The following is a 25,434-nucleotide window of genomic DNA, read 5'->3' as shown; positions in this document are numbered from 1 at the left end:
AGAGGAAACAACAGCTTTATGAGATGCTTCCCAAACAAATCAGTTGATGCATCCAGGCCAGAGGGGGTGCAACATCATACTAGTAAGTGGGCTCATACTGCCAAGTTCTTTGTTAATTTGACCCGATTTTGTAATCACTGAAATAATGTCACATACTCTCTTAAACTGTGAAATTCCTTTTGTTTTCTCCTCCCCTTCTGGGTCCTTTACTTTTTTGTCAGGCAGTGTAGATGGCCAACAATCAAAGGAACTAAAAATAGAATTAAAAAGCAAGGATGGAGTTTAACGTCGTGTTGACAATGGAGTTTTTTGAGTTCAAGTACAAGCTTGGATTAGAAAAGGAAACTGACCATGCACTTTTAACGGGACCATTTGATATTTGCCTTAAGCAATCTAGGGAAACTGGAGAATACCAAATCAGAGTGGCTGGATGGGGATTTTAACTGCCATCCTATCAAATACAAGTCCTATATCTTCTCACTGCATCATCTCCAACAGCAACCTAAGTGAGCACTACTTAAGTGTAAAAAGTCCAGTAATGCACTGAATCTACATACATGGTTTATAAGACAGTGGCAGTTGTACTCACAGATTTTTCAGTAATGATGCTGCTTTCTACTGAAGAGTGTTATCACTGGATGATTATACAGAACATAAACAGCTTTTTTACTTCATATTAAACAGCAGCTGTTTTTAATGTGGAAAAATGCAAGTTATGGTCCATAAACAATAGAACAAACTTGATAGTAACCAACTGCTAAATTAGTGGTAAATTTCGGGAATCTATCATATTGTTTAAACATTTTGAAATGATTAAATGAAGTGGTACGAAGCAGAAAGAACATGTAAAATCAGTAGTAGGTAAAGCAAACAGAAGACACAGATTTGAAGGAAGCCTCCTGGGAAAACGAGCCACATCTGTAAACAAAACTTCATACATGACATTAGTGAGGAAAATTACAGAGCACTACTCTAGCCTTTCTAGTCCGCAGCAAACAGGTATGACAGCATATGAACGAATTCAGGATCAAAACACATCAGCAATATACAGGTGTAACAGAGATGCTCAGAGAACTTAAACAGAAATTTTTAAACACTGTCACACAAACCAAACGAGTAAATTTACAAAACAGTGACAGTGATACAAGATAAACAGTGCAACAAATTTTCTATTTGCATAAAATGTCACACAAAGGAACCTTCTTACTACGTAATCATTACCTGAATGCAGTATATAGATATTTTTCCCTTGCTAAAACTACATACAGGATAGAGCAGAGAGTGGCTACTCTTGGTATGATGTACCTTCCTCCATGCACAGCACAGCAGCTGGCTACATAAATCCTCAGCAAGTCATTGTACAGTTCATACTGGAAGCATGAGAAAACTTTTTTACAAAGCATCATGTTGTAGCTGTTCTGTTTCAATGTACATGTCAACACATTCACTTCTGTGTGACACCACTCTTTGTTTGCAGCCCCCTCCAGGTAGCTTGGTGAGATTTACAATGAATGTGAGCCCCTGATCATTCACATACAGACAGGAATGTGATTCATCTTAGCAGATAACACTTTGGGTGCCCTTCATGGGCTGCTGTTGGTGGCTTTTCATCCTCTGCAGACTTTCTGTGGGAAGGAGGAAACATGGATCTCTCCATTGCATATGAAACAAATTCCTCCACAGTATTCATTGAGAAACAGGATGGGAGGCATCAGTGCTGAAGCCTGCAGGCATTTTTAACTCAAAGGGACAACAGTTTTCAGTGCTCTCTCAAATTCTGTTCACAGTATCATATCTTCCATATCATCTTCACCCACTTCCTCTCCCATTCTATAATACTGCCTTCAACTTCATTTCCCTTATATTGCCCTTCTATACATTCCTTCCACATTTCAGGTTTCCCTTCTTTGCTCAGTACTGGTTTGCCATCTGAGCTCTTGATATTACTTAAGCTGCTGCTCTTTTCTCCACAGGCTTCTCAAGTGTTCCTATAGGCGTTGTCTACCTTTACTCTAGTTATGAATACTTTTACAGCCTTGGATTCTCCTCTAGCGATTCCCGTTTAGCCTTTTTGCTCTTTCATCGATCTCGTTTTTTAGACATCTGTATTCCCCTTCACCTGCTTCACTTGCTACATTTTCATACTATCTCCTTTCATCAAATACATTCATTATCTCCTATGTTATGCGATGATTTCTACTATGTCTTGTGTTGTTACGCATTTGATCCACTGCTGCCTTCATATTTCATTTCTCAACTTTACCCATTCATATTCTGCTAGATTTTCTTCTGTTTCAGTCAAATGTTGCCTAGTGCTCCCTCTGAAACTCTCAATAACCTCTGTTCTTTTAACTTATCCAGGTCTGATTTCATTAATTTCCTACCTTTCTGCAATTTCTTAAGTTTTAACTTATATTTCAAAACCAATAATTTATGGTCAGAGTCTGCGTCTGTTCCTGGAAATGTCTTACAGTTTAAAATCTGGTTTCAAAATCTCTGCCTTAACACTGTAAAATCAATCCAAAACCTTCCAATGTCTTTAGATCTCTTCCGCGTGTGCAACCTTCTTACATGATTCTTGAACCCAGTGTTATCAATGATTAAATTATGTTCTGTGCAAAATTCTAACCCATGGGTTCCACTTTCATTCCTTTCCCCTGTCCATATTCACCTAAATTTTTTCCTTCTCTTCCTTTTCCTACTATCGAATTCCAGTCCCCCATCATGATTAGATTTTCGTCTCCCTTAACTATCTGTATAATTTCCTTCATCTCGTCACACATTCTTTCAATTTCTTGATCACCCACACACCTGGTTGGCATATAAACTTGCACTACTGTGGTTGGTGTTGGCTTCATGTCTATCTTGACTACAATAAAGTGTTCACTATGCTGTTCAGAGTAGCTTATTCGCACTCCTTTTTTCTAATTCATTATCAGACCTGCTACTGTGTTACCCCCGCACCAGAAGCCCTGTCCCCATGCCACCACTATTCTCACGATACCTAACTTCCACTTAGCCACTTCCCTTATTATTGAGTCTTCTAGCTAGCCTACCCAATTAAGAAATTTGCCATTACACATAGGAGGCTACTTTTGTTGATGCTGAGGGAATTAGATTAGGAAATGAGACACTTAAGGTAGTAAAGGACTTTTGCTATTTGGGAAGCAAAATAACTGATGATGGTCGAAGTAGAGAGGATATCAAATGTAGACTGGCAATGGCAAGGAAAGCATTTCTGAAGAAGAGGAATTTGTTTACATCCAGTATTGATTTAAGTGTCAGGAAGTCATTTCTGAAAGTATTTGTATGGAGTGTAGCCATGTATGGAAGTGAAACATGGACGATAACTAGTTTGGACAAGAAGAGAATAGAAGCTTTCGAAATGTGGTGCTACAGAAGAATGCTGGAGATTAGATGGGTAGATTACATAACTAATGAGGAGGTATTGAATAGGATTGGGGAGAAGAGAAGTTTGTGGCACAACTTAACTAGAAGAAGGGATCGGTTGGTAGGACATGTTCTGAGGCATCAAGGGATCACCAGCTTAGTATTGGAGGGCAGCGTGGAGGGTAAAAATCGTAGAGGGAGACCAAGAGATGAATACACGAAACAGATTCAGAAGGATGTAGGTTGCAGTAAGTACTGGGAGATGAAGAAGCTTGCACAGGATAGAGTAGCATGGAGAGCTGTGTATCAAACCAGTCTCAGAACTGAAGACCACAACAACAACAATTCACTAGAAGAGCTTCAGTATAATGGAAGTAATAGTTCTATTTTGCCACACTATTAGTTTACACTGCCACAAGACATACAATACAGGCAATGGACAATGGTCTAGACTTCCTGTACAGTTGCCTCTCTCCACCCCATTCTCGGCAGAAAACAAGAACAAGAAGTTCAGCTTTGAAAAGGCAAGCAATTAAGGTTTTTCTTCACACAGCTGAAATCCTCTGCAGCAATATTGTAAACAGTGCTGTAATTCAAAAGCTCACCAAGACTCATCTCAGCACTTAAGGGTCTTCTTGAAATCACATGCCAAGTCATTTTCAATACAAACCTGCTTTCCTCTCCACCTATCAACACATAAAGCTGCTCTGCACACAGCATGGTTGGTTAAAGCATAGGATTACTGCCTCCATCTTATTAGAGCATTCTATGGATAACTGCCCCCAACCTCACTCCATGAACCTTGGCATTGGTGGGGAAGCTTGCGTGCCTCAGCGATATAGATAGCCATACCGTAGGTGCAACTACAACTGAGGGGTATCTGTTGAGAGGCCAGACAAACGTGTGGTTCCTGAAGATAGGTAGCAGTTTTTTCAGTAGTTGCAGGGGCAACGGTCTGTATGACTTATTGAACTGGTCTTGTAACATCAACCAAAACAGCCCTGCTGTGCTGGTACTGCAAATGGCTCAAAGCAAGGGGAAACTACAGCTGTAATTTCTCCTGAGGGCATGCAGCTTTACTGTAAGGTTAAATGATGATAGTGTCCTCTTGGGTAAAATATTCCCAAGGTAAAATAGTCCCCCAATTGGATCTCCAGCCAGGGACTACTCAGCAGGGCATCATTATCAGGAGAAACAAACTGGTGTTCTACAGATCGGAGTGTGGAATGTCAGATCCCTTAATCAAGCAGGTGGATTAGAAAATTTAAAAAGGGAAATGGATAAGTGAAAGCTAGATATAGTGGGAATTAGTGAAGTTTGGTGGCAGGAGGAACAAGACTTCCAGTCAGATGAATACAGGGTTATAAATACAAAATCAAATAAGGGTAATTCAGGAGTAGGTTTAATAATGAATAAAAAAATAGGAACACAGATAAGCTACTACAAACAGAATGGTGAACGCATTACTGTAGTCAAAACAGACAGAAAGCCGATGCCTACCACAGTAGTACAAGTTTATATTCCAATTAGCTCCGCAGATGATGAAGAGACTGAAGAAATGTATGGTGAGATAAAAGAAATTATTCTGACAGTTAAGGCACACAAAAATTTAACAGTAATGGAGGACTGGAATTCGATTGCAGGAAAAGGAAGAGAAGGAAAAGTAGTAGGTGAATATGGACTGGGGGTAATGAATGAAAGTAGAATTTTGCACAGAGCATAACCTCATCATAGCTAACACTTGGTTTAAGAATCGTGAAGGAAGGCTGTATACATGGAAGAGACCTGGAGACCCCAGAAGGTTTCAGACTGGTTATATACTGGTAAGACAGAGATTTAGGAACCAGGTTTTAAATTGTAAGACATTTCCAGGGGCAGAAGTGGACTCTGACCTCAATTTATTGGTTATGAACTGTAGATTAAAACTGAAGAAACTGCAAAAAGATAGGAAGGAATTTAAGGAGATGGAACCTGGATAAACTGAAAGAACCAGAGGTTGTAGAGAGTCTCCGAGGGAACATTAGGGAACAATTGACAAGAAAACGGAAAAGGAATACAGTAGAAGAAGAACAGGTAGCTTTGAGAGATGAAACAGTAAAGACAGCATAGGATCAAGTAGGTAAAACAGGGTGTATACGTGGACGAGTAAAAAAAATTCCCGGATTTTTCCCGGATTTCCCGGTTAAAAATACACTAACTCCCGGATGTAAATACTCTTTTTCCGTGTTAAGTAACAGTATACTTTTCCTCGGAACTGTAAAACTTATCAATCCTTTCAATGGTTGTGGCTTTATACACCGTCGTAGAATTTCCCGGAACTTTAGAAAACTTAACTCAGGAGCAAAAAACACGTTTTGGAAAGACGTCTGATGTGCAGCAACATGTACACTGCATATTTCGTATTACGAAAGTATAAATTCGAATTCCACCAAACACCGCATGTTACTTTCCGAAAGGTTCAGATCGAGATTGCGATGCGCTTTTGTAAGCCAGTCGTAGCTCATGTCAAGCGATCTCGCCAGCCGATGACAGCGAATATTCAGAGCATAGGACACGTGATGTAGTCAGCCAATAGCAAAATCACTGTTAAGTAGCGCGAACACACAAATAGGGAAAGGTAACGGTTTAAATTAATACACGTAGTGTTGCTAAAAGAATAGCTTTCACGTACCCTACAATATTGGCCTCTAAGATTAATAAGCTGCAAGAGAAGCTAGGCTTTCACACGTAATGTTGATCTTTTTTGCGCGTGTTACACTTTAAGATACATCACAGAAATGTGCCAGTAAATTTTTTAACAACGACATAAATGTCTGATCTTCTGGGCTCGAAAATATTCTAAATGGTCGTTCTCAAAGATTTGAATTAGAGTCAAACGCTCTGTGATTTAAGAAATTCATCAGACTTTCGCGCACAGAGTTCATCTTGTGTAAAAGGAAATTTACTTTACTTGAAAGTAACACTTTTCAAACAACCATTCGGAATATTTTCCCGTGACCTGTTAGAAATAGATTTGTTTCAGCAGTTGCGTCAGATGAAAGGCGTTGCCGTGGTTGCGCAGCTACGATGACGCAGGAAGTCCGTACGTTCGTACGTGTAAAACATTAAAACATCTTACATTATGTCATAAAAGAAACAAGACATTAGAGGATACTCCAAGAGCATGGGAATTTTGTGAACCCGACTAAAATGCATAATTCGGCTTAAAGTGCACATTCGTATGTCCAGATTCAGATGTACAGTACCGCATTATCTCATGTTTGGTTCTTTATTATGGTTCAAATGGCTCTGAGCACTATGGGATTTAACTTCTGAGGTCATCAGTCCCCTAGAAATTAGAACTACTTAAACCTAACTAACCTAAGGATATCACACACATCCATGCCCGAGGCAGGATTCGAACCTGCGACCATTGCGGTCTCGCGGTTCCAGACTTTAGCGCCTAGAACCGTCTTTATTATGGCATAATGCCATACGTGCTAGACGATGAAAACGTGAACTTTAAATGTTGCGAACAGTTGAAACTAGGCAGTAGTGTGGAATTAAACACTTCGTTTCAAATAAATTGACTGCCTCCGCAGAAAAGATTAATAAAAGTCAAATTTCTTTAACAAACCGACAAAGATAACTTCATTGTTCTGCAAGGCGATTAACGCTTGACTGTCAGAAAGGTAAAAACAAAATAAAATCTGAAGCTAATAACTTATATTAGCCTTCCGTAATTATGAGTATGTATTTTAATTCACTTGATAGCTCCCGAGCACAGAAATCCGTTTTGTTTTCATTTGACGTGAGAGCAATAAACGAAGAAGAAACAGCAAAATCACTTAACGTAAACCGGGTCACGAGGAGGCTACCACCTCCCCACTACAACTTAGACTGCTCTGTGCATCAGGTCCGGATATACGATATTTCCGAACCGGGCCAATATTAGATAGTGGTGCTCCCCATCCCTCGAACGTTTGAGGACGCCAAAAATTTAAAAAATCGACTTTTCGAAAATATCTTCATATTGTAGTGCACGTCTTTCTGAAGTGTCTGATACATAAAACATATGATCGAGGCAACGTCAGACATGTTATTTGGTCTTAAGTGTGCCGAAGTGCAGTACCACGCCTCTTCACACAGCATTCTTCCATCGCACTTCTCTGTATTTCGCTCTGTGGAATTGAAACGTGTAAGATTTATAATGGATGCCATCACACTATATTCAGGCCAGTGGAAATTAAAATGTCCTGTGGTGCCTCTCCTGCTCCCAGTCGGCCGGTTTGACATCCTGCCCCGCTTAAAAAAAATCTCGCAATTAATAGTGGATAGGATTATTTGTAACCGCGAGAACAAGAACTCTTCAGAAAATTTGCAGTCTTTACTGCCTATTAGCTAATGTTCTGTGTGACATAAAATTATATATAGGATACATAAAACGAGTAAAGACAAGAGACAAGCAAGACAGTATACATTTCTACAATCCTTAAGTCCTAGCTTTTTTTTCTCTCAAATCTTGCCACAGCTATATATGCCGTACTTTCCTTTCTGGGAAAGAATCTATTATGCCATGAAAGTTCGTCAACGTTTTGCTACATGAAAAAACGAAATGTCATTGTCTAATACCAGAAAAGCTGTTAGTACAAATAGTACCCAAGACTGGTGTGGTTTCTCGATCTGATTACGTGTATTTTGTCACTGTCTGGTAGATAAAACAAAATAGGCCTGCCTAATATTGCAGCAGTTGTTACACACACCAAATAAACGAGACTGTTTTGGCTCAAATGGTCATTTTTATAACACGACAGAATATAATTCACGAAGTACCAATATCAAAAGCCCATTAGCCCTACTACAAGCAAAAAGTTTTATGTTAGGAAATAATTTCACATTTCATTCATACACTCTAGCTTCTGAAGCATGGTATCGAAAAGTAGTGTTACGGTACGTAATTTTTTATATAAATTTGGAATCGTAATATACTTCCATAATGTGTGACAGTCTCCATTTCTTCTCCTTCCTCGGTCTAACAAACAATCTTGTCATCACTATTTCTGTAGCTACTGCTGCCAGTGTCAAAATTTATTCCCTGGTTAACTTCACTAACCCTGCCACAATCACCGGTTTAGTTATCCCGCATTTGTTCTCCGGTTAGGCGTTATTAAGTGCTCGTACAACGCGTTTTCCGCGCTGCTCCCAGAATAGAACTTTAGCAGCTGCTAACCGGGGACTGTAGTGTACCCGCCTGGCCAAAAATTTTCTGTCAAAATTTCATTTTCTTGGATACATGGAGAAGACAACACATAATCTTAGTTGCCTGTTGTTCCTGTTAGTCGTTTATTTCCTCTTTGGTAGCTTGAATCTATGGAATTTGCTAGTAATTATAACAACGCTGATGATTTGCAAACCCAGTCAACCACATAAGCAGCGACTGTCATTCACCCTTCCGGCTTTTTTCGCTCAGCTCGTATAGAGCCGCCCCCCTTTTGTCTGCAGGAAAGTATTTTTCTAGATGCGACAGGGATTCCCCTGGCAGAGACATCAGGTAGGCTACACTATGCACGCATTCAAAAATTAATTTACGATTCTTTCAGAAATCAACTTAGAATTTGATCAAAAAAGTTCAAAAACTAACAGGGATGCGTTCAAAATCATATGAGATGAGTAATCGATAGGCCAACGTGCGCTGGATGCTAGGCGCTTTGTGAAACAAGGGGTCTTTCTCCTCAATAATATGAATTTGGTGCCCCCCCCCTGAAACTGCCGCCCGGGACATATAGTTACCCCGGTTTGCCACCGCTCCTTAGTTTCGGGGCTGTTGCGCATAACTGAATCTGCCAGCTTAGGTGCACCAGTAAAATATTTCCGGATAGCATCTGGCTGCTTGCTGCTATTGCTTATACAGCTAACTGCCACACTTCTGTAGCCAGAAGCGGGAGAAGGTACTACTCATACGCGACTCAACTGCACGTGTGCATAAACTCGCCCACAACCGCTCAAAGGAATCTAATGTAAACAGTTGTGACGTCACGCTCATCGGAGGCAATTTGTTGTTATAAAACATTCAATAGTCTACCTAAAGCCTTGACACATTTTGATGTTGGCAGACGCTTGTATGAGCACTGTGTTTTGTTCCTGTATATGGCGCATTTCCTTTGCAACTTAAGTTTTATTTTCCTTTTTCTCTCGTTCATGTTTTATTGCTGCAGTAGCGAGATACAGTAATATTCTTTGTTAGAGTATTGGTTCTTACTAGTCAAAGTTACAAAAATGTAACCAAAAACTAAAACAATGAAAAATTCCCGGAATTCTAAAAAATTCCCGGGTTTTTCCCGGTTTTCTCCTGGATGAAAAAATTCCCGGGTTTTTCCCGGATCTCCCGGTTGACCCGGGTCGTATACACCCTGTAAAAGGACGAGGGCTAGTGGAAATCCTTGGGCAACACAAAAGATATTGAATTTTATTGATGAACAGAGAAAATATAAAAGTGTAGTAAATGAAGCAGGTGAAAAGGAGTACAAATGTCTCAAAAATGAGTTCGACAGGAAGTGCAAAATGGCTAAGCTGGAATGGCTAGAGGAAAAATGTAAGGATGTAGAATCATATATCACAAGGGGTAAGACAGATGCTGTCTATAGTATAATTAAAGAGACCTTTGGAGAAAAGATAATCACCTGAATGAATATCAAGAGCTCAGATGGAAAACCAGCCCTAAGCAAAGATGGGAAAGGTGAAACATGGAAAGAGTCTACAGAAGGGCAAGGTACTTGAGGGCAATATTATCCAAATGGAAGAGGTTGTAGATGAAGATGAAATAGGAGATATGACATTGCATGAAGAATTTGACAGAGCACTGAAAGACCTAAGTCGAAACAAAGCCCCAGGAGTAGACAACATTCCATTAGAACTACTGATAGCCTAAAACTCTTCCATCTGTTGAACAAGATTTATGAGACGGGCGAAATAACCTTAGAATTCAAGAAGAATGTAATAATTCCAAAGAAAGTAGGTGCTGACAAGTGTGAAAATTACTGAATTATCAGTTTCATAACTAATGGTTGAAAAATGCTAACACAAATTCTTTACAGACGAATAGAAAAACTGGTAGAAGCCGACTTTAGGGAAGATCAGTTTGTATTCCGTAGAAATGTAGGAGCACACGAGGCAATACTGTCGTATGACTTATCGTAGAAGATAGGTTAAGGAAAGGTAAACCTACGTTTCTAGCATTTGTAGACTTAGAGAAGTCTTTTGACAATGTTGACAGGAATACTTTCTTTCATATTCTGAAGGTGGCAGGTGCGAAACACAGGAAAGCTTATTTACAATTTATACAGAAATCAGATGGCTATTATAAAAGTCGATGGACACAAAAGGGAAGTAGTAGTTGAGGAGGGATTGAGACAGGGTTGAAGCCTATCCCCATTGTTATTCAATTTGTATAATGAGGAAGCAGTGAAGGTAATAAAAGAAACTTTGGAGTAGGGATTAAAATCCAGGGAGAAGAAATAAAAACATTGAGGTTTGCTGATAACACTGTAATTCTGTCAGAGACAGCAAAGGACTTGGAAGAGCAGCTGAACAGAATGGGCAGTGTCTTGAAAGAAGGATATAAGATGAACACCAATAAAAGCAAAACAAGGACAATGGAATGTATTTGAATTAAATCAGGTGATGCTGAGGACATCTGACAAGGAAACGAGACACTTAACATCATAGTATATGAGTTTTGCTATTTGGGCAGCACAATAACTGGTGTTGCAAAAAGTAGAGATAATATAAACTGTAGATTGACAATGGCAAGATGGGTGTTTCCTTAGAAAAGAAATTTATTAACAACAAGTATAGATTTAATTGTTAGGAAGTTTTTTCTGAAGGAATTTGTCTGAAGTGTAGCAACCTGAAACATGGACGATAAAGCGTTTAGACAAGAAGAGAACAGAAGTTTTTGAAGTGTGGTGCTACAGAAGAATGCTGAAGATTAGATCGGTAGATCATGCAATGAATGAGGAGGTACTGAAGAGAGCTGTGGAGAAAAGAAATTTATGGCACAACTGGACTGAAAGATGGGTGATAGGATGCACCAAGGGATCACCAACTTGGTATTGGAGGGAAGTGTAGGGGGGTAAAAACTGCAGAGGGAGAGCAAGAGATGAATACAGTAAGCAGATTCAGAAGGATGGAAGTTGCAGTAGTTACTCGGAGACAAAGAGGCTTGCACAGGATAGAGTAGCATGGAGAACTGCATCAAACCAGTGTTTGGACTGAAGGCCACCAACACAACAACAACATGGATAACTGAATTAAGCATAGTAAAATGAGGATGTACCTTACTGTATATTCAATAAGGCTATTCAGTTAACACATTAAGATAAATTACTTGGATGAAATTTCAAGACGGTAAAACATATGTGATTTGATCATTACTTAACATTACCATACCTTATTGTGCAAGTCACTCACCTTCAAAACCAAACATACATAAAACCCAATTGTTGCCATGGAAATAGCTGAAAGACTATCAACGTTTCTTAGCAGTCCAAGAGGCAGCACCACAAAGAGAGCCAGACCTGGGCACAGAAGCATAAAGATACAAACTGTTTTCAGTAGACTGAGCTGATGACAGCATGCTTGACTGTAAAGTGGAGTACCTGAATCATAAATATGATAACATGCACCAACATACTGTATATTACTAACTAACTAATAATGTATGGAAAGTTCTGGTTGAGAATTATGAATTATTGAATAATAAAGGAGACAACTCACTGAAAGGCAGAAGCACTGTGTCGTTGATAGGTACACAAACAAAAGGTACAGAGCTTTGCTACGTTTTGGAATGAACTTCCTCTTTCAAGCTTGTAGGGAAAACACACACACACACACACACACACACACACACACACACACACGTCTTCCTACATTGAGCTCAGTCAGCTGCCAGCTCTTTCCTGGCCCATGAGGAGTGTACTGGCATGAGGTGGGGGTGCAGGGTGGGGTGGGGTGTGGGATGGAGAGAGGCAGGGATGGGGTAAGGGGGGGGGGGAGTACCTAGCAGCTCGGGGGAATTGGGGAGCTGTCTGTGGGCTAGCTAGGGTTGCAGGTAGAGGGGGTAGATAGCAAGTTACCTTAGGTTTAGGCCAGGGAGGTTGCGGCAGCGAAAGATATGGTGTGATGATAGTTCCCATCTGTGCAGAACAGAAAAGCTGGTGGTGGTCGGGAGGATCCAGATGGCATGGGTTTTGAAGCAGCCATTGAAGTCTCACATGTTGTGCTCTACTGCATGTTGGGCCACCAGATGATCCACCTAGTTTTTGGCAACAGTTTAGCAGTGGCCATTCATTCTAGTTGACAGCTGGTTGGTTGTCATACCAATGTAAAACAATGTCCAGTAGTTGCAGCAGAGCTGGTATATAACATGGCTGCTTTCACAGGTGGCCTGGGGTCTGATGGGGCAGGATAAGGTTGTGACATAACTGGAGTAGATGGTACTGGGTGGGTGGATTGGACAGGTCTTGCATCTGGGTCTTCCAGAAGCCTATGATCGCTGTGGCATGGGACTGGGAGTGGGAATGGCAAAGGGATGGACTAGGATGTTGTGGGGATTGTGTGGGTGGCAGAACACCACTCTGCAAGGGGCTAGAAGTAACTTGGGTAGGATGTCTATCATTTCAGGGCATGGTGATAGATAGTCAAAGCCCTGATGAAGGATGTGGTTCAGTATTTTCACTCCCAGGTTGTATTGGGTGACAAGGGGGAGGCACTTCTTTGTGGTTGGTTCTTGGGATGGATGTGAAGATCAGGTGTGTGGGGATATGGCATGGGAGATGTGTTTGTATATTAGATCTGGAGGGTATTGTCTGTCTGCAAAGGCTTTTGTGAGGCTTTCAGCATACTGGCCGAGGGAGCTCTCATCACTGCAGATGCGTCTTCCACAGGTGGCCAGACTGTACAGGAGGGGGTTGAAGTGGTGGCAGTTATCAAAGTGCAGGTACTGTTGGTGATCGGTGGGTTTGATGTGGACCGAAATGTGGATGGAGCCATGTGAGAGTAGATCGACATCTAGGAAAGTGGCACGATAGGTGGACGAGGACCAGGTGAAATGAATGGGAGAGAAAGTGTTGAGATTGTGGAGGAATCAGGATAAGATGTTCTGGCCTTGGGTCCAGATTATGAAGATGTCATCAATAAACCTGAAGCAGACCAGGGGTTTGGGGAAGCTAGGAATGTTTTCTTCACGTGGCCCATGAAGAGGTTGGCGTAGGAGGGTGCCATGTGGGCGGCCATGGCTGTGCCACGAGCTTGTTTGTATACCTTCGCTTCAGAGGTGAAGTAGTTATGGGTTAGGATGTAGTTGGTTAGGTACATGAGGAATGAAGTGGTGCGTTTGGAATCTGCAGGGCATTGGGAGAGGTGAGGGATGTTGGTGTATAAGGAGGTTGCATGAAGAGTGATGTGTAGGAACCGAGAAGGTAAGGGTGTGGCGATGTTGGGGAGCCAGTGCAGGTGGTTGGTATCTTTAATGGCAGAGGCAAGGTCTGGACAATTGATTGCAGATGTTGGTCAACAAGGGACGAAATTCTTTCAATGCGGGCACAGTAACCAGCCACGATGGGGCACCCAGGATCGTTAGGTTTGTGGATTTTGGGGAGCATGTACAAAATGGGTGTGTGGGCTGTTGTTGGGGTGAGTAGGGAGATAGATTCAGGCTCTGGGAAGTACCTAACGATTTCAGCAGGTATCGGAGGTTATGTTGGACTCCTGGGAGGGGGTCACTTTGGCAGAGCTTGTAGGTGGAGGTGTCGAACAACCCCTCAGCCGGGTAATCCCTTCAGTTCATTACAACAGTGGTGGAACCTTTGTCTGCCGGGAGGATGATAAGGTCAGGATCCATTTTTATGTTGTGTAAGGCAGTCCTTTCTTCTGCTGATAGGTTGTTGTTGTTGGGGAGAGACCTGGGGAAGGATGGCCAGGTTGGAAATCAAGAATTCCTGGAAGGTGAGCAGGGGATGGTTCTGAAGAAGTATGGGAGGGTCACAGTTGGATGGTAGTAAGAGTTCGGACAGGAAGAGTTCAGTGTTAGGATTAGATTGGCTTTAGTTGGAGGGGTTGGTGGCAAAGAGGTGTAGGTCTTTCATTAAGTCCAGCTTGGTTAAATCTGCGAGTAGGGCTAAATGTGCGGCCTTTGGATGGAAATGAAACTGTCGTGGGGCTGAAGATTTTGGTGGAGAGGTTAACAACAATGTTCTGGGATTGTTTGGGTTCTGGATTTTGCGGAGTGTTGGTAGATGGCTTTGGAGGATGTGGTAAGTTGAAAAGGTCAGCTAGGCAGGGTCTCGGTGCTGTGAGGGGTTGATGAGGAGGAACACCTGGGGTTGGATGATGGTGTCCCAAGGTGGGAGTAGGATTTCAACAGAGTGAATAACATGTGGAGGTGGTGTTTAGAATGTTCTTGTAGATGTTGGAGTGTCAGGATTGCAATTTGGGTGATGAAGTATATGTAGTGGGGATTGCATGGTAACAATATTTTGCGGATGGAGTGGAGGTGGTTCAGGGATGGCTGTGCTATGGAGATGTGTTTTTGTAGAATCAGGTTTGTGAGGAAATGGGGCTGGCGGAATCTGAAAAGCTGAAGGTCATAATGGAAAGAGAGGTGCAATCCAGAATTAGGGATTTTTATGGTTAGGCAATTGACCGGGGGGGGGGGGGGGGGGGGGGGGGGGAAGGTATTGCATGATTCAGGCAGCATTTAAGGAACAGGATATGGGACATGGTTTTGGCTAGGGGTAGGGAAACTTTTCTGAACTGATGCAGATAAATATATAAGACATAAAAAGAAAACAAGGACAGGCAGACTGGGAGCAATATGTGAGAAGGGGAAGGATTTTGTGTTGCTAGAACTGTGTAATGCTGTTATCGAGAGTCACATGGCACGTGGAGTTGTGTGCGTGGCTGTCGTAATGGGTTGTGTGCGTGGCTGTCATAATGGACACAACCGTAACTGCAGGGTGTAACGAAAGCCATGTGTAACCACTTGTATTGTGGCAGTTACAGAGTGTGTCATAATGACAAGAGCGAAGAAATGTAAGAGAAAGAAATGGACAGACAATAGAAGGCACCTAAATAAAGGAGACAGTAATGAAGGATGGACAACATGAGATTTGGATGGAAGTGAGCCACTAGGTGGTATAATAATGTACAGAAAGTTCTGGTTGAGAATTATGAATTATTTAAAAATAAAAGAGACGACTCACAGAAAGACACTAGTGTTGCATTGTCGGTATGTAGACAAACAAAAAGTACAGAGCATTGCTAACTTTCAGAATGAAACACACTTAGATGCACATACTTGTTTCCCCACATTGTGCTCAGTCAACTGCTAGCTCTTTTTCTTGGCCCACCATCAGCTTTTCTGAGCTGCACAGATGGGACCTATCCTTACAGCACAGCCTTCACTCCCATAACCTCCCTGACCTAAACCTATGATAAAACACTGCCCCCCCCCCAAATAGTGTGTGTGTGTGTGTGTGTGTGTGTGTGTGTGTGTGTGTGTGTGTGAGCGCGCACGCGCACCATCCTTTGCCCCAGTATCCCTGCCCAATTCATGTCAGCTGTGTGCTGCTACCTTAGTCTGTGAAATCACATGCCCAGCCGTCTGCCACCTGCCCCCTCTACCTGCAGCCCAAGCTAGCCCACAGACAGCTCCCCACTCTCCCTGGAGCTGCTAGACACTTCTCCCCCTACCCCTTCCTTGCCTCCTGCCTCTCTCCATCCATTGCCCCACCCCAGCCTGCACCCCCGCTACACTCACAGTGGGCCAGGAAAGAGCTGGCAGTTGACTGAGCACAATGTAGGGAGACACGTGTGTGTGTGTGTGTGTGTGTGTGTGTGTGTGTGTGTGTGTGTGTGCGCTTTTCCTACAAGTTTGAAAACAGGAAGTTCATTCCGAAAGCCTCCTTTATTCTTAAATAATTCGTAACTAACTAACACATTAATGCCCAAATAAGTTTCCATCAACAACATGGATAACTACTTGACGAAACATTATGTCTAGCATTTTAAATAAATAAACTGTAGAGTTTAAGAACATATAGTAAAATTAGTCACTGCTGTTAGTTTGGTAGTATCATTTCAGGACTCTGTTTCTGGTTTGTTTTCTTGCTAATTCGTCTTCTTGCATCTTTTCAACAACCGCTTGCCTCGATTCATCTCACCACCATCAAGGCTGCTTCAAGGCATGATGAAGATACTACAAACACTCTAGAATTCACAAAGTGACAAGCTGTAGGTAATCTACAGTTATCTCCCAGAAATAGTTTCCCAGTGACTTGGATTACAATAGCATACCATAATTATTTGTGAGTTTCATGGACCACAACTCTGACCTCTGGCTATGATGCGGAACATGTCATTTAATTTACAAATGTAATGCACTTTCTCGGTGAAAAACATGGCAACATGTTGATCACCCAATGTTTCTCAGAGTGTTCCAAACATTTGGAAACAGCTCAAGGTAAAGATAAAGTGTGTGTGGTGGGTATATATGACCCTCAAACACCAGGTCTGAAAGTGATGCACCAGCCATATGCGGCCATGCATTATTATTCTGTAAAAGAACACCTGCAGACCACAATCCATGTTGTTTCAATACGACTGCAAGTCAAAGTGTTTCAATGTGACTGCAACTCGAACTCCTAGTTGACACCTTTTCCTCCATAAAGACAGTCAGCTCACCTGTCTTCACAAATATATTTCAAGGAAGACACAATACATGAAAGTCACAGATCACGTAAACAGAGTAAGATGTGTGCACACTTTAACAGTCAAATCATAACTGAGTCCAAGTCTAGCGGCCGCTGGCTGGCTGGCTGCTTAGGTGGCGCTGCTGCTGCATGGCTGGCAGACAGCGCCACATGTAGAGGACGCGCGTAACTGCGCGGCGGCACTTTGAAAGATCGGCGAGTCACAACACTCAGCCACCTACTAGGCACTTCAAATGGAGGAAACTGCTCTGCATTACCACTGCTTACAGAATCAAAGCTGTTGCTTATAAAGGAGGTGCATAATCTCAAATGGAGTGCTGATACAGTCCCAATCACAGCTTATCATAGTTTTCAAGGTTTGCTATGTTATAATCATTCCACTTCTGGATCCAGCAATATGCTGGAATTTCCTATAAGATTTGATACATCAAGTGCACCATTCTGCAAAGCAGGAGGTAAGCTTGACTCAATGGAAGTCATGTTCCAGATTTAGCGCAGCCAGTACAAAGCAAGCAAGATAAGGCTGAAGCATGGAGGGAATATACAGGACAGATAAACAGAGGAAAGACACTTTATGATAACATTATGGAAAGAGAAAATGAAACGCATGGGAGAATTTCACAAAACAATAAATGGTGTAAGTTGAACCTGGAGAAGACATTATTCCTTCAGAATTATTATTATCCTTTGGACAATCAAACAGTGCAAAACTCTTCCACCCAGTATGCAAGCTATATGTGAAATGAAACGCAAAGTATCCTCCAATTACAAGAAAAATGTCTTAACCCCAATACCAAAAAAGGCAGGTATGTTAACAAACCTTTAGTTTAGTAATTCATGGGTGTAAAATGGTAAACTGAATTATCTACAGAAGAACAACGAGGGAAGATCAGCTTCAGCTCCAGGGAAATGTAAGAATATATGAAGCAATATCACTTAGACTACATTGAAATATAGGCAGAGAAAAAGTTGAACCCACAATTATAGCATTTGTAGATTATGTTAAAGATTTTGGTATTCCTAACTGGAATACACTCTTTGGGTTACAATATTACCAAGGATAAAATACAGGCAGAAAAAGATTATTTACAATTTGTACAAAAATCAAACTGTATTTGCACGAGTCAAAGGACATGAAAAAGTGGTAGTGCTTGAGTATGGAGTGATAGACATGTAGCCCAAACCCATGTCATCTAACATATACAATGAGCAAGCAGTAAAGGGATTAAAGAATAAATTTCAAAAACAAGTTCAAGTTCATGGAGAAAAAATAAATACTTAGGTTTGGCACGAAATTTTTAATTCTGTCAGAGACGGCAACGAACTTGGAGATCCACTGAATGAAATGAATGGCATTTTGAAGAAAGAATGTGTGTGTGTGTGTGTGTGTGTGTGTGTGTGTGTGAGACAGGGGCTGCTCAGTTTCACCAGGAATCGTCAGCAAATATTTTGTCATGTTCCCGATGACACGATCTATCACTCCTTGATGTTTCATGCAAAGACTTTGAAACATGTTGTACATACTCATATATTAGGAAACATCTACACCTATACTCTGCAAACCACCATGAGGGCCATGGCAGAAGATACATCCCATTGTACCAGTTACTAGGATTTCTTCCTGTTCCATTCACATAGGGAGCACGGGAAGAATGATTGTTTGAATGCCTGTGTGTGTGTGTGTGTGCAGTAATTATTCTTTTCTTACCTTCCTGATCACTATGTGAGCAATACGAAGGAGGTTGTATGTATTCCTACAGTAATCATTTAAAACCAGTTCTTAAAACTTTGAACATTAACAGACTTTCTTGGGATAGTTTATGTCTGCCTTAAAGAGTCTTCCAGTTCAATTCCTCCAGTATCTCTGTGACACTCTCCCATGGATTAAACCAGTCTGTGACCATTCGTGCCGCCCTTCTTTTTACATATTCAATATCCCCTGTTAGTCCTATCTGATATGGACCCCACACACTCGAACAATATTCTAGAACCAGTTGAATGCGTAATTTGTAAGAATCTCCTTTGTATATTGACTGCGATTCCCCTGTGTTCTACCAATAAACCGAAGTCTACCACCTGCTTCACTCACAACTGAACCTACGTGATCATTCCATTTCATATCCCTACAAAGTGTTACACCCATGTATTTGTATGAATTGGACGATTTCAACAGTGACTCATTGATATTACAGTCATAGGACACTAGGGTTTTTTTTGTTTTGTGAAGTGCAAAATGTTATATTTCTGAACATTTAAAGCAAGTTGCCAATCTTTACACCACTTTGAAATCTTATCAAGATCTGACTGAATATTTATGTGGCTTCTTTCAGATATTACTTCATTATAAATAATAACTGAATCACGCACCATGCATTGTCTGCAAGGTCATTAACAAAATGAACAGCAAGGGTCCCAACACACTTGCCTGGGGCACACCCGAGGTTACTTCTACATCTGATGATGATTCTCCATTCCAGATAACGTGTTGTGTCCTCCGTACCAAAAAGTCCTCAATCTAGTCACAAATTTCACTTGATATCTCATATGATCATACTTTTGACAATGTGTATAGGTGTGGTACTGTTTTAAATGCTTTTCGGAAATCAAGAATACAGCATCTATCTGATTACGTTGATCCAAAGCTTTCAGTGCGTCATGTGAGAAAACTGCGAGTTTGCTTTCAGATGATCAATGTTTTCAAAATCCCAGCTGGTTGGCATTGAGGTCATTCTGTTCAAGATACCTCATTATGTTTGAGCTCATAATATGCTCTAAGATTCTACAGCAAATCGATGTTTTGTGGATCACTTCTACTACCCTACTTGTAAGCCTGCCCAGCTAGCCACACGGTCTAACATGCTGCTTCCTGAGTGGGAAGGCATGCCGGTACCCGGCACGAATCTGCCCAGTGGATTAGGTTCGAGGTCCGGTGTGTCGGCCAGCCTGTGGATGGTTTTTAAGGTGGTTTTCCATCTACCTTGGCGAATGCAGCCTGGTTCCCCTTATTCCATCTCAGCTACACTATGTCGGTGATTGCCACGCAAACACTGTCTCCATGTATGCGTACACCATTATTACTCTACCACGCAAACATTTGGGATACCATTCGTCTGTATGAGAAATTCCCACGGCGGTTCACTGGGGGCTTGTGAACCACTGAGGGCTACAGCAGGATGAAGCCTCTCTGTCGTTTCTAGGTCTCCGGTTTGTTACACAATACAATACAATACACACACACACACACACACACCCTTCTTGTAGACAGGTGTGATCTGTGCCTTTTTCCAAGAACTGGGCATGGTTTTTGTTTGAGGGATCTACGATAGATTATAGTTAGAAGAGGGGCTAACTTAGCTGCAAATTCAGTAAAGAATCTGACAGGGATTACATTGGGGCCCGGAACTTTGTTTTAATGATTTCAGCTGTTTCTCAACACCGCTGACACTAACACTTATTTCATTCATCTTTTCAGCAGTATGAGGATTAAATTGGGGCATTCTCCTGCCTTTTCCTTCGCAAAGGAACATTGAAACAGAGTTAAACATTTCAGCTTTTGCATTGCTACCTTCAGTTTCAGTTTCTGTCTCATTCATTAGGGACTGGAAACTAATTTTGGTGCCGCTAACAGTCTTTATATAAGACCAGAGTTTCTTTGGGTTCTGTGAAAGGTCACTTGACAACATTGTGCTACAGTAGTCATTGAAGGCATCACGCATCGCTCTCTTGACAGCAAAATGTGTTTCACTCGGCATCTTTCTATCTATAGCTGTGGACTTTGTTTTACACCTATTATGCAGTAGTCTCTGTTTCTTTAGAAGTTTCATGTACATGCTAGTTTGGTGTGGTGATCACCATGAAACCTGTCTTAAAAATGACGATGACAACCAATACATTTTTATGGTTGAACCACAACCACCACCACCACTAGGTGGGAAGCATCTTTAACATAGGTGTTTCTAGTAGCATGTGTCAGCAATTATTTGCACCAGCTTGTGAGGAAACCTAAAGGTTAGGGTACAACTCACAAATGCAAGAAGAGCCATATGCTGCATTCTGACGTGGAAAATCATATGTTGTTCTCACTCTACAGCAGTCAAACAATATTGTGCTCATGATGCATAGAAGTAGAGTAAAAACTTTGTGACTGACACACACACACACACACACACACACACACACACACACACACACACTTTAATTGACAGTTTTAGTTCGCAAAGCTAGATTTGTTACTGATAGTCCATAATGGACCCAGTGGGACTGAAGGAAGACATCAAAGCAATCCAAAGGCAGGCTGCTAGATTTGTTACTGATAGGTTCAAATGACATCTAAGTGTTACAGAGATGCTTCGAGAATTCAAATGGGAATCCCTAGAGGGGAGGCGATGTTTTCAAGAAACATTACTGATAAAATTTAGAAAACCAATGTTTGAAGCTGACTGATGAACAAATCTAGTACCGCCAACATACGTCACGCATAAAGACCACAAAGATAAGATAACAAGAAATTTTGGCTCATACAGAGGCATGCAGACAGTCATTTTTCTCCCGCTCTATTTGTGTGTGGAACAGGAAAGGAAATGACAAGTAGTGGTACAGGGTATCCGCTGTCACACACCATATGGGGCTTGCGGAGTAACTATGTAGATGTAGAATAGTTAAGTGTGTAAAGTGAAGCAAATCATCACACTGAAGCAAAGTTATGCCATCTGAACAGACAAACAAAAGAAATTTTCTCGTATATAATGCAGAATTGTTCAGAATATGTGGGCTGTAAGCTCTGCTATGACACAAAGTAATTAATGTTAATTTGTCTTTTGAGGTGTGATTACTTACCAACAAGAACAGAGGACCTCAGTCTGGATGAGTCATCAACTCCTAGTGTCTTTGCAACAATTGCAGGTCCCAAGTCACCAACCACCACAAAGAAAGCAATACATGTGCCCATCAGAAAACCTATAATGCAGAGCTCAACCAAAAATTTTCCTGTGGGTCCATATGCGTGGAAGGCTGAAAAAAGTCCATGTCAAAGAACAGATATATTTTGGCGACGTTGAAAAAATAGTGAAGAAACATAATGTCATAACATACGTAAAACTAGTTTATTATTTACTGATAAAACCATAGCTATCAGTGACTTTTTTCCCCCAAGCAAAAATTAAAGTAACTCAGATAATAGAACATATATCATGTCATATTCACTCAGGTTCATTTATATACGGGGTTATTAAAAAAAAGACAGTGCAAAAGTATGCTGATTTAATTTGTACATGACCTAAAACAGTGTACTTGATAGAAGACCTTCATGAGTTTGTCATATGTATAAAGTGTAATAACTGATGAAACAATCAAACAGATATAGAGGTGCCACATAGGATCACACAGCAGATGTCTGCATGGTAATTTACTTCTTACTGGATGTGTCCCATCACACTGTAAGCACACCACATACACTCACACTTAACTGTAGCAGGCTGATGTACCTTTTCTTTCTCCAATGGCAGCCGCTCAGCTGATGCGAGTCTTGGACATTGATGTTTTGTGGAATGACAACACAAGCTTTGGAGTTCAGCACATATTAGCATTGTAAGAGGAGAGTCAGCACTGTGCATATAGTGTTAGATATATGATACTCGTATCACTAGAGTAGCAAGTGTCATACAATATTTCCATTTTGGTGAAGATTAATTCCCTACTAATATATTGTGAAGTTTAAAGTATTGCAACTGCATAAAGGAGAGAGATTTTATTGGAATTATTTTAAGATTTTGTTGAAATACATGTAACAAATGATATTAAAGCAGGTTGTTGAGCATAGAACATTGTGACCATGACAAATTTCATATCAATTAATCTGAAATAGCAGCTACACTGACACATTTGCATACTACCAGTAATGGATTAAACTGATGTGGAAGACAGAGATGTCGTTTTAAAACAAAGTGTGTGACATTTTTCGGAAAAAGTAAAATTGTTTTTTCTACAATGAACCTGGAATAATCAAATTCAGCTTACACGCTTTCTTTCATTTCAGTCTTCTAGTAATATAGTCCAATATTTTATTCTGGGGTTTTAAGCATAATCCTGTTTGTCTATGGCACATGATACTTTGTTAGACATTATTACCCATAACGGATGTAAGCTCTCTTTATCAACAAATAACCCAACTCGTAATTTTTTATAAACAGTACGTCATTTCTGGGATGGGGCTTACAATATCACCAGTTATCTCCTCCATTTTGCATGAGAAACAATTTTTCAATTTATCTATAGCTTGTAGTAAAGACAAAACAAACAATGTCACTGACAGCTCCTAGCAAAAGGATATTGCTTTGTGTTCAATCAGATAATGGTACAAGTCAGAACAGCACTGGGGCATCCACCATTCCTGACAGGGGCAATCCACTGCTCTAGAAGGCATGAATTCAGGTTTCATGAACCTTAAATAAGCAAACGGATAAGCTTACACGGAATGACTTGAGGAATAAACGCTGTCACAGAAAGGGATGAAGATTACAGTTTACAATCCAGTCTATGATGAGAACATTACATTTATTGTGTTTCACTTAGGAGACACGAGACTAGCAGTCAACTAGCAATCAACACGATATATTAATTTAAGGTATGGGTGGAACATATAGGCATACTTACCTAAAAATTCGAAGTTCCTCCTCCTGGCCATTATTGCTGCTTTAAGGAGGTAGTGACAAGCGTAACGTGACAGCATACTACTTAGCAGAAGCATAACTATTGACAATATTATTCCGCACTGCAAAGAAAAGAATTGCCATTTTATTTCATTTTTCATTTTGGGCGGTAATAGTTTTCCACAAACTGATTAAATGTCTCACCTGTTTGAAACAGAAAGGCATTGCTAGGACACTAACGCCAATAATACTGTTGGCTAGCGTCATCGTTATGCCCATACTGGAAGTCATTTTTAATATCTTTTTGAGAATCCCACAACTACTTAATACAACTTTAACAATAAACTTCCTCGTAGATGCGCACAAGCACGATTTTTGACAGCTTGGGGGTTATGTGTACAGTTCTCATTCAAACTTCTATTTGGAATATCACAGTTACAATGACCAGCCGGCCTCACTTATGGTTTCACATAATGCACTGGGAAAAAAGTATACAAAAACGTTGCCACATCACAAATTGCAAGCAATACAATACGAAGAAGGTCACAACACGTTCTGCTACTCTGTCATTTCGTTGTGTTGTGGTCGGAGTACCAACAAATGCATAAACAAATATACGTTAACTGGCATCTTACTACTGTTAACCCGAGCTCCACGCCACCCCGTCTCGCATTAACCCCATCCGTTGCCATGACAATTTCATTAAGCTGTCTGCAACAAGTTACCATTCGTATTTTGTTTCAACCGATGAGTGGCTTGAATTTGGTGCATATTGTGTCTACAGCGTTGGCAGCTGTGAGTATGTCCGGGAGTTGCAATCATTTGCACAATTTAAAGCGATAAACAAAAAACGTACCGGTTTAGCTTTAATCGGTAGGTGTGAAACGGTTTATATTATCATTATCGTACATATTAACTGACAAATCCTGTCAGTAATGACAACTTCGTTGTTATTGCGCGTAATTTTTTATTTATTATTTGAGTCAATAAAATTCGGCGAAAATTCAATGTATCTATAGGTTATGTGTACATCACTCTTGACAATGGAAACACACCAACAGTTCAGGTAATATACCGAACGTGTATATATTGTCGCATATTCGCTTTGTAGAATATTGATCAGTAAATGTTTTCTTGAATCAACTAGTTATTAGCTGATTTATTTGATTATACTGACGTAATTTGCACCCCCCCCCCCCCCCCCCGTGGTATGCGTATTGCAATATTTATACAAATTGTAATTATCACAACGGGATTTCTGGGATCAATTAAATTCACATCAAATCAGAATATGTGCTTATACCAAAATGTAACAGGGCACACACATTTTATTGATTTTTTTTTTTTTTTGCCATTTTTAGTGTTTTGAACTTTGCTGTGACCAGAGATGATTTAGAATTTTTGAAGGTTTAAAGTTGGATTAAAGTACTATTGTTACTGTATTGACGGAAGCTATATTTTGCTGTCGTTTACCAACCAGTAGTTTTCGCATTAGGTGCGTGTACCTCTACCAAATTGTTATAATATCTTTTTGATGTCAACCTGAGAAATGTCTGCTGTATATGCAGATTAGATTACTGGTAGATTCAGTAAAAGGCTCGAGAAAATTAATTGTTACCTTGTTAAGCCATCCACCATGGTAGTAAAAA

The 25,434-nt window shown here is 40.7% G+C and overlaps 1 protein-coding gene across 1 annotated transcript in view; it reads right to left on the bottom strand.

Annotated features, from left to right (window-relative positions):
- The window catches only part of LOC126251901 (putative sodium-coupled neutral amino acid transporter 10), an 81,286-nt gene extending 57,167 nt beyond the window's left edge, over positions 1-24,119 (bottom strand). The window contains exons 1-4 of the mRNA XM_049952625.1: positions 23,990-24,119; positions 23,790-23,907; positions 21,975-22,148; positions 11,839-11,945 (exon numbers count right to left, since the gene is read on the bottom strand). Of these exons, the coding sequence (XP_049808582.1) occupies positions 11,839-11,945; positions 21,975-22,148; positions 23,790-23,907; positions 23,990-24,076 (486 nt within the window). The 5' untranslated portion in view covers positions 24,077-24,119. The remainder of the gene's footprint in view (positions 1-11,838; positions 11,946-21,974; positions 22,149-23,789; positions 23,908-23,989) is intronic.
- Between the last annotated feature and the right edge of the window lie 1,315 nt (positions 24,120-25,434).

Source organism: Schistocerca nitens, chromosome 4, assembly GCF_023898315.1.
Source record: "Schistocerca nitens isolate TAMUIC-IGC-003100 chromosome 4, iqSchNite1.1, whole genome shotgun sequence".
Classification (NCBI taxonomy): Eukaryota; Metazoa; Arthropoda; class Insecta; order Orthoptera; family Acrididae; genus Schistocerca; species Schistocerca nitens.
This window is presented reverse-complemented; position numbering and strand designations above follow the sequence as displayed.